This window comes from Sander lucioperca, chromosome 16 (genome assembly GCF_008315115.2).
Source record: "Sander lucioperca isolate FBNREF2018 chromosome 16, SLUC_FBN_1.2, whole genome shotgun sequence".
NCBI classification, from domain to species: domain Eukaryota; kingdom Metazoa; phylum Chordata; class Actinopteri; order Perciformes; family Percidae; genus Sander; species Sander lucioperca.
Genome location: NC_050188.1, coordinates 16,546,332 through 16,556,210, shown reverse-complemented (window position 1 = coordinate 16,556,210; position 9,879 = coordinate 16,546,332). Strand labels below are relative to the sequence as shown.

Here is a 9,879-nt window from a genome sequence, read left to right as displayed (position 1 = left end):
CCTATTCCATCGCTAAAATCAGGTTTGCAAAAGTAATAACGTTTGAGCACTAAACGATTTCATAAAATCACAATGATAAGGACTTTATTTTTCAGGGGTGCTGAGATGATTTTTAGGGGTGCTTCAGCATCCCTAAAAATAGCCTAGCGCCGCCTATGTTTATACTTATTCTTTTTACGCTTTTGCTACTTTTTTGTTTACGATTTACTTCAGTTTTCCTAATTCCAGGGTTTTTCCTGCATAGAGAAAGTTTTGGCTCCCCCCAAAGAGGTTTATAGCCAGCCCCAAAGAAAAATCTGCGGCACCAAAACGTCAGATTTTCAGCAGCCAGCCTCCCACCACAGCTGTCCAGCAATCCACAGCTGACATATTTAATACATGTGACTGCATCATTTTGAATGGAACTGATCGAGAGCTAGCGCTAAAGGGCTCTCCGTTTGCAGAATTCAGGCTGTAGATCATGCTGCTCTGGGGGACCGGCTGCACAGCGAGAAGGATGATGGGCGCAGAGCTCCACCGGACTGCTGTCTCTCCGTACGGCCGTCTGACGGCATTAGTATTGAATTGAGACAGCTTCATGACCGGTTAAAAACGTCTCGTAGTCACGTTAAATAGTAGTCCAATTCGGTGTTTTGGTACAGTTGGTTTTAACACCTGATGCAAAGTGTAGTAGGCCTACGGGAGTACACATGAAAACCCTGAACAAGCAGTGTTGTTCCGCGATGTCTTTCTGCTGTGCCCCATTCACATAGTGTCACTTTTTCACTATGAAGGTTAAACTCTGCAATTTATCCGCGGTTCACATGTATGCATGAACTGTGGTGGTCCGTTACACAGTAGGATAATTTTTTGATCAATATAATGTAGAAAACATTACACTTCAAAAGGTTTTGTATCCATAACATGATTGTATTATTGTACAAATTGGCAGTAAAAGCAATAGCCTATGTAAGTCAATCCTACATTTTTCAACTTGGGAGCAAAACTCCTTGGGAAAAAAAAGTTACCATAAGCCCTGTTCATACTAATTTAACAACTGGACTTTGGGGTCAAGTGTAGTCTATCCGGGCCTGGATGTGAAAGCTTCCTTACTGGAATACTGAATATAATGATATTCCATTATATTTTGAATTTATATTTTTACAATAAATCTGTGCCTAAAAATGTATCAGAATGCAGGAATCAAAGTTTTTTACACTCCAGGAGGACCCCCAGTCAGTAATAAACACAAGTCAATAAAGGTAAAATCTAATATAAAGACATAAAGTATGAGAGAAGATGAGTTAAGATGAACGAGGAGAAGGTGGGGCAAAACATGACGGAGGAGGGGGAGTAAGAGGAAACAAAGAATAATTCTTCAACAATGATCATAATCATGCAGAAAAACAGTGTGAAACTGTGTGTGTGTGTGTGTGTGTGTGTGTGTGTGTGTGTGTGTGCGTGTGTGTGTGCGTGCGTGCGTGCATGCTAATCTGTGATTCCGTCTCATCAGCACAATATCAAACTGCCTCTGACATCATGCTAAATAATACATTACTTTTTTCTCTGTTTCACATGCACGGGCACGTGCACACGCACGCACACACACACACACGCACACACTGTATAGTATGTGATGGTGTATGAATTAGTTATGACCTGACAGTCTTCAGAGGAAGGGGAAGAAATGTTCAAGGATTACATCAAAGTGTATCCTACCAAGCAGGCTGAAAGGCCCTGCCAATTGCAAAATTCCCTCCTTTGGAGCGATCAATCAATCAACCTTTTTCATGTATTTTATGTAATTACTGGTCAAAGAGGTCACTTAAATGCATTCATCCAGTAATAATACAATCTTTCATCAAAGCAAAAAGACAGCTATTCAATTTGCATCGGTAATGTGTTGATATTGTTTTTGTGTACGAGATAGAGAGAGAGAAAGCAAGAGACCTATGATTTAACAAGTGATTTCTTATCTTAACTTGAAGTTCTTATATCTACTGTACAGTAGTGCTTCAAAATGTTAGTAATTTCACCGAAAAAAAGAGTTGTACTTGTAAACAACAAATACCACTTCCACCTATAATGATGATGAGCAGGGATTTTTTACACAGTTCCTTTCTTAAAGTGTGTTGTTGACAATCCTGCGGAATTCTAAAATCTGAAATAGCTCCAATGAAGGATTAGGCAGAAGGATACAGTAAAGATGACTTGCCAAAAAGTGCCTCCTTGTGGTAAACATTTACAGCTAAAATGTGTGTTGTGGACAGTATGAGACGCTGAATATAGAAAGACAAACCGATCATCAGCAAAATGTTGCATTTTTGCAAATGCCAAGTATGATCTAAATCTCTCTTTCTCACTCACTCACACAGAGTAAGTCAAACAGCTCAATGTAACAGCAGCAGGGACTCTTCAGATAAGTCCCCTGGAGCAAAACTCTCTCTGTGTTGCACACACAGACAACCACACACACACACACACACACACACACACACACACACACACACACACACACAATCACACAGAATGATGATGGGCCAAGTAAGTGGAAACTTGTGCCAGTGAATAAATCTGGGACAACTGCTTGGACATACAAGTAGCACAACACACACATAAACACACACACACAGACATGCACACATTTACTGTAATCTCAGACACAGCATGTGTGCAGACTTAAACCAAGGCATTTTGCAATTAGTGATAATGTCATTATGCGGCACACCAGATACACACATTGAACACCCACCGGCCATCCAACCTACATACAGACAAGCACAAAGGTCTATAGAAGGATGCAAAGGGACACAAAGAGAGACGGTTAGAGTAAGCAGTATATCATTTTTCTGTTACCAACCATAGACTATATACAGTCTATGTTACCAACACTGTGTGTGTGTGTGTGTGTGTGTGTGTGTGTGTGTGTGTGTGTGTGTGTGTGTGTGTGTGTGTGCGCGAATGTGATTTTTTTAATAAATAGGTTGGCTAACGTTAGCTAATCTCCCTCTTCTCATGTCACGTCTGATGAACAATAAGTTACGGGAGTGAGAAACACAAGGCATTGTGAGCTAACGTTACATACAGAGTAATGTCAGTACAGGGGGGAGTGACAGGCTGCGGCTGGAAATCAGAAGAAGGATGGGAAATAGTTATTATGTTAACATTAGTTAGCTCGTTCTGGTTTCCTAAATGCGTCGCGAGTTATAGGAGCTTAGCTGGGAGCTTCATGGAGAAAGCTAAAGGTAATGTTAGCTGCCCTACAGCTGTCAGAGTTAGTTTCGACTTCATATATTACCTTCTAATAGCTGTATTCTCAGTAACGTGACAATCTGCAAGAAACAGGTTGCTTTTAAATCACTAAAATAGTAGTGACAGCAACGTTTGGCTTATTTATCAATGCAGTTAGCATCGTGGCTAACACTATTGTTAGTGTTATTCAGTTTATGACAAATCGTTGCGGCTCTGCTTTCTAACATGATGTCATTGTGCCAACCGAGCAACGTTAGCCTTTACAACAGAGCCGCTTCAATACACTTGTTAGATAATGTTTCATTACAGAGTTCTCTGTTGATTTGTGTTTGTCGCTGTGTGCTCGTGGTGGAAAATAATGTAAACAGAGAGCGGCGTGCCACAAATGCAATGCGCCATGACGTAGGTCTCCTTCAAGGCCAGGCTGATGTTGGAAGTCCCTCTAGTGGACAGAACGTGTAACAACAACCACATGCTAATTTTGGCATTGACAATGCATAAACCTGAGTAGTGTAGTACATATTTATAACAGGCTGCATATGAGCATTAAATATTCGAATATTATTTGATTGTATTATAGAGGAAGTTCTTGTGTGTGTGTGTGTGTGCGTGTGTGTGTGTGTGTGTGTGTGTGTGTGTGTGTGTGTGTGTGTGCGCGTGCGTGTGTGTGTGCGTATGTGTGAACTTAAACAAGCTGTCATCTGAAAGTTAGTGAACAGAATCTTACCAACATACATTCAATTTACATAAAATATTACACCAGCTTTCGTACTTTTCAACAGGCCCTTTTCACGTCGGCCTTTTTCAAAAGCCTGAATACATTTCTTAAGAGGGAACATCTCCTCCGTGTAATTATGGGCCTAAATGTCTGACTCTAATTTAGAATACTGCTTTAAGTGTGTGTGCGTTTTATTAAAATTTTATTTCTACACTATCATAGATTTTGTTTCTTGAAAAACACATCACCAGTTCTATCTTGGTTACAAAGCATTCTGTAACCTAGATTCAGTATTAATATCTCAGCAGTACACAGGACTACTAAATAAATACTAAATGACCATAACTACATCTCATACACCATCTGTGTACCTCTGCAACTTTAATATACACATTGCAACAGAGTATTATGATGTGTAACGATAAGTTTGATTATAATGTTAAAATTCTACCTATGCTCAATGACATGTGCATTTGGTAAAACCTAATGTTTAATGTGCATTATCTACAGCCTAAATAAATGTATTGCACCATTTCTTTTAAATGACATGAGGTTGGATGTGTACTTGAAACATGCGGATCATACAGTATTGTCACCTTGTCAGCTGTTCTCTCAAATATCTGCACAGTGAATAGCAAGGAGCTATATAAACTGTGTACTTACTTGTTTTGTTGGTTTGCTCAGTGTCATGTGTGTGCCTCCAGGAGACAGTTTTATGCTCTGGAACCAACTGCCTCATTGAGGACATCAAAGTTTTTCTAATCTAAATCTAATCTGAAATATTTAATGCACACAGAATATGCTGTTTTAACCATCACTTCAACTATTCATATCGCTTCTTTTATCTGTGAAAATGGTACCTTGGTGTTTACTCAGGCCCTAAAGGGAGACAGCAAAGGGGACATTTTAACTACCCCTGGAATAAGCTAAATTCCCTCTGGGAGACATTTTTTCTGTTTTTGTTCAAACTCCTTAATGAAACAATTATAACAAGGTTACTACATCAATATTGAGTATTTTTATGACATGCAAAAACGACCTCAATAATCAAGTGTTTGAAATGTTTACTAAAAGTCAGAGATGTCTATGTTTTAGCTGAAGTTAAATAATATGAGCATAGTGCCCAGTAACCTTGCTTTGGAGGGTCGAATGGATTGCAAGATCTGGTAGATTGGTGTTCTGTGACATTACAATGACCACAAGACATCTCTGTTTTTGTCCCTGCAAGCCTATAATATAGAGAGAACCTTTAGTTTGCGCTCATTTTGTGTCATGCTCTGCCCATGACTTCCACTCTCTCCTTCTGGATTTGACAGCCTGCCATGTTGAAAAGGAATGAACTTGTCGTCCATTAGGGAGTCCTTTCCTGTGCTGAGTGGAAAGGTGTCAAAAAGTGTGGATTGAATTTGGAACATGGCAGTTCCCCTTGAAAACTGTCTGAATCTGAGTGGCCTTTCAAAGGAATTGAATTGAATAGAAATCATGTACTCTGTCTGCAACAAAGACACTATACTGTACTATAACTATAAAGTATATTTAAGTATATATGAACACACAATTAATGGCAATACTGTTGACTGAATATTGTTATATACTGTACAGTTATTAACACTGTCACAACCCATTTATTAAATATGTACTGTATACTGCTCACAAACGCTAAATAGGGGGATTTAAAGCTGTAATCTAGAAGATTTTGCATTTAAATAAATGTCTGTTAAGTCATTATCTATCGCAGAAGGAGGTAACACAATGTTAATTGAGCCTGTAGCCCTCTGATGAAACTGTTACAATATTTAGATGTTTGCAGTATTATGAACTTGGTGTCCAGGGGGCTGTTTCACAAAAGCAGAACTTCAAATCCAGGATAACCGATAAAGCGAGGCTTGACCTAGTCTAATCTGTGCATCCTGGCTTGGTGCGTTTCACGAAGGCCAAGCCTGGCTGAGGAGGAGTGACTAGGTGATGCTAAAATGGAGAATATGCTTGTTCATACTTTATACAGAGTGAGCAGCAGCTTCTTGTGGAAGTATGATAATGTGAAACACATTATTTGTAAAAAAAAAAAAAAAAAAACACGGCCGCTGTAATGAAACAACGAGAGAAAGCATGGCAGATGATTGCGGACCGACTGAATGCGTAAGTAGCCTAAAAATATACATTTACTGACCACTGCTCTGAATTGAAGCCGTCATAATCATACCATTCAAGGATTAGGCTTCTAATCATTTGCACAAATTAACCGTTGTACTCTTTGCCTTAAAAGTAAACAGAAGATAATGTTCCTCAGGAAATTTACCATGAAGATCAATTTTCTAGGCTAGAATATGATGCGTAAATATCTTTCACTCTCTTCCTCCCACTCTCTCATGGGTTAAAATATACATTTCCTAAGTCATATTAACTTCCACTGCTCGCTTTTAATGCAAAGTGTACAACTGTTTGTTTTTGCAAATGACAAGTGACTCATTGAATGGTTTCAGTTAAGAGCAGTAGTTCATAAATGTATATTTTTAGACTATCATTGAGTCGGTCCGCTATTATCTGCCACGCTTTTTCTCAGGTTTTCTTTTTTTTTTTTTTTTTTTTTAGAGGCCGAGTTTCCTTCTTTACATATTATATGCCTTGCTCCCTCGTATATATGGACATAGAAAATCAAGACACTGAAGAAATTGGACTCTAAAATCTAGAAACTATAAAGATAATTAAGTGATAAATATAATGCACACTGTAAACATGACTGTAACAGAGTATATTCATCAGTTATTTCCCCCCAGCAAAATATAAGGTCAAAAACCATTGGGGTGTCCTCTCCCTGTTGCTACATGAATGTACAGTAGTCTACACTATACATGTATAGTTATTGGTTCAGTAAACTAAGACTATAATTAAGGAGGACTGTACAATTAGGATAGGTTTTTATAATGGTACAATCCTCCCAAATTATAGTCCCAGTTTAATGGACAACACAAATTGTGTGCTAAGAATGTCAATTTATTGAATCCTTTATTGTTAAAGAATACAAAAAAAATTAATCAACTAAAATAATTGAAGGTGCATTGGTCCACTATAGAAACACACACACTTTATACATTGCCCTTAGTAACTGATTTAATTTAAAAACACATTTGGCAACTTTATCAGCCTTTTCTAATTATCTCAACAACTGCCATAATATATTCACTAAACTTTTAACAATATGAACAGCAGTCTTCATACAGCAATATAACAATAACAATGACTGTCACATGAATAATTATAAAAAAAATAATGATCACAACTTTAAATAACAGTACTTAAATGAACAGCAATGCACATGATGTATTTTAATGCAGGCTGATAACAATAGGGTAAAAACACTGCTGAGTGAACAGAAAAGGCTCCAGGATTAATAAATCCTGGCTGGTAGCCTGGTCAGGAGCAGGCTAGCTGTAAATAATAAATCTCCATGGTAACTTAGGTGCCTCTGCTTTTGTGAAACCGAGTCAAGGCTAAATTGAGCCAGGATAACTGGGAAATCCCGGCTTAATCCCTTATCTTGGTTTTGTGAAATAGCCCTCAGAACTGAAATCTTACGGACTGCTGCCAAAAGAAAGAACATATACCCTTGTGTGTTAAATGTTATATGTGGTATTTTGCTTTAGCTAAGTATAATGTGTATAGCAAAAATCAACACGGGTTGCTTCAGGGAAACAACACAGTGCACCTGTTCAATTACTTCTGCATTCAAAAACAAGGGGGCTACCAAGGGAGCCTTTGCTGTCTGAATGCTCTTCTTTCTTTCTTACATGGCTCACACCCACAGTCATATGTGAGCTATGGACTTGTATCTGACATTTAGTAAGTAGCTAGTGGTTGTTATATACATTGTTCATTTTCTGAACTATGGATGTTACCGTTGAAGCACAGTCCACACATTCTGACATGCCATCACACACACACAAACACATGCAGACACTGTCTGACCTTCATAGTTGAGTTTGAAGCCATGTGCAGAGACCGCAAAGTCACTGGTCAACCTCAAAGAGAAGACATTTCCTGTACTGGTGACAGGGGGAGGAACCTGGAAGCCTGTTAGCCTGTAGAAAACCAGAGAAAAATGGGTTGACATTATGAGCAAATAACCAGACACATTAAATATTCAGGAAAAAGAATAACCCCTCTATTGTTGACGACACACAAGGCCTCACAGTGTGTCAACCTATAGCAACAAAGAGATTAGCATACTGATGTGTTAAAAACAGACACATTCATCAGGTAAATACAAAATGAAGTGCATTTTGTTGACTACCCTGTGATCATTTATTTTAAACTCTATCCCTGGTCTAGTAACTCATATAATTCCATGCCCCTTATAGGTTTTTATTAGGCTATTGAAAACTAGTATGGGTTCTGTTGTTGGCTTTTGGATGTAATCCAAAAGTTTTTTTTAAAGAAATTCCTTATAAACTACAACGGCTGTGTGCCAGGTGAGACATAGATCATGATACTTTGCCAGTTTGATTACGCTCCTATCTCTGATGTTTGCTCATACTAGTACCACTGCCTGGCACAGAGTCTCTGCAGCAGAACACAAGCAACTCTTCATTATTTGAAAATAGAAAGGGCCGCACTAAAGCCCACAACTTGATAAGGGTTTTTAAATAAACCATGCCACAAGATGAAAGTGTACCAACAGAAAAGTGAGCCTTGGTCAGCTAACCAGTAATTTCGAAATGGGTTTGTGTAAAAAAAAAAAAAAAAATTATATATCTGTACTCCACATGTTTGAGTGTCTTTCAATGCTCAGGTGTGCCTTCAGCTTTTAGATCCCTTGAATTTAATGAGGAAGAAGAGAAAAGGAGGAATGGAAGGCCAGCTTTTTTCCCAGGTATGGACAAGAGCCAAACCTTTCTTCCACTGCAACACACTTTTTTCTTGTCCTGCAGCTACTTTTACTTTGCGCCCCCCCCCCCCTTCCATTTCCTCCCTTTCTCTTTCATCTCTCCTTCTCTTCCTCTTCCCTCAATCCACTCGCACAAGCCTTTCCTCTAGCAGTAAGTCGCCTAACTTCTTTTTCTTCCCTCTTTACTTTAACTGCCCTTACACACTTCCTCCCAACTTTCTTTGTCTTCCCCTCTGCTCTTCTCTCTGTGACATTTACCCACCTAAATCTCTCTTCTTCCTCTCTCCACCTTTTTTAACTTCCTCATCACTCTATCCTTTACTTTTCACCGATGTCCTCTAATTTCTACTTTCTGTCTTTGATACTACTTTCATCCCTCTTCTTTACCCTACACAGACCTTCTCCGTCTGTCATCTGTCTATCTTTATCTATTCTCTCCCCTCCATCCCAGACAGAGTGCAATTTGTGATACTTTTAAATGTGGGTATATATTCAGAACTGTGTGTACCTTATTGTTGTAATTTTTTCTTCTTCCCCACTCATTGTGCTGCCTGCCTTATCTTTCATAATATAAAGGAAAAAAAACTGACAAAAAATACTTGACATAGCAGAAAAATTCAATGTTCTCCTAGCAGTAGTTGTTCCTACGAGTTGTTGAAGTAGAGATGCCCCGATCATGTTTTTTGCCACCGATACCGATCGTCAATGAGCCATATCGGCCAATAATAATCCGCGGGTAATCAATAGGGGCATCCCCAGTTGAAAGTAATCTCTTACTCACCAATGTGATTGTGGCAAGAAATATTATGGCTGTCTGTGACCTCTACCTTTCACAAACAAGGAAACCTTAACATTTTAGCATAACATGCGTCTCCAGTTATGATAGTGTTGCAGTGACTTATTGTAATTCTATTCAGCCCCATCCTTGCACTCATCTTTCTTTTCGTCTCCACGTTTTAATTTATTAAGCTTTCTATCAGAAAAACAACCACAACCAACTGTTTTTCATCCCCTTCTTCTGCCTCCTACCTTGCTTTTATTTATG

The 9,879-nt window shown here is 38.7% G+C and overlaps 1 protein-coding gene across 1 annotated transcript in view; it reads right to left on the bottom strand.

Moving 5' to 3' along the window:
• csmd3b (CUB and Sushi multiple domains 3b) overlaps positions 1-9,879 on the bottom strand; it is a 434,951-nt gene that overhangs the window by 284,034 nt on the left and 141,038 nt on the right. The window contains exon 3 of the mRNA XM_031296181.2: positions 7,916-8,028. Within this exon, the coding sequence (XP_031152041.1) occupies positions 7,916-8,028 (113 nt within the window). The remainder of the gene's footprint in view (positions 1-7,915; positions 8,029-9,879) is intronic.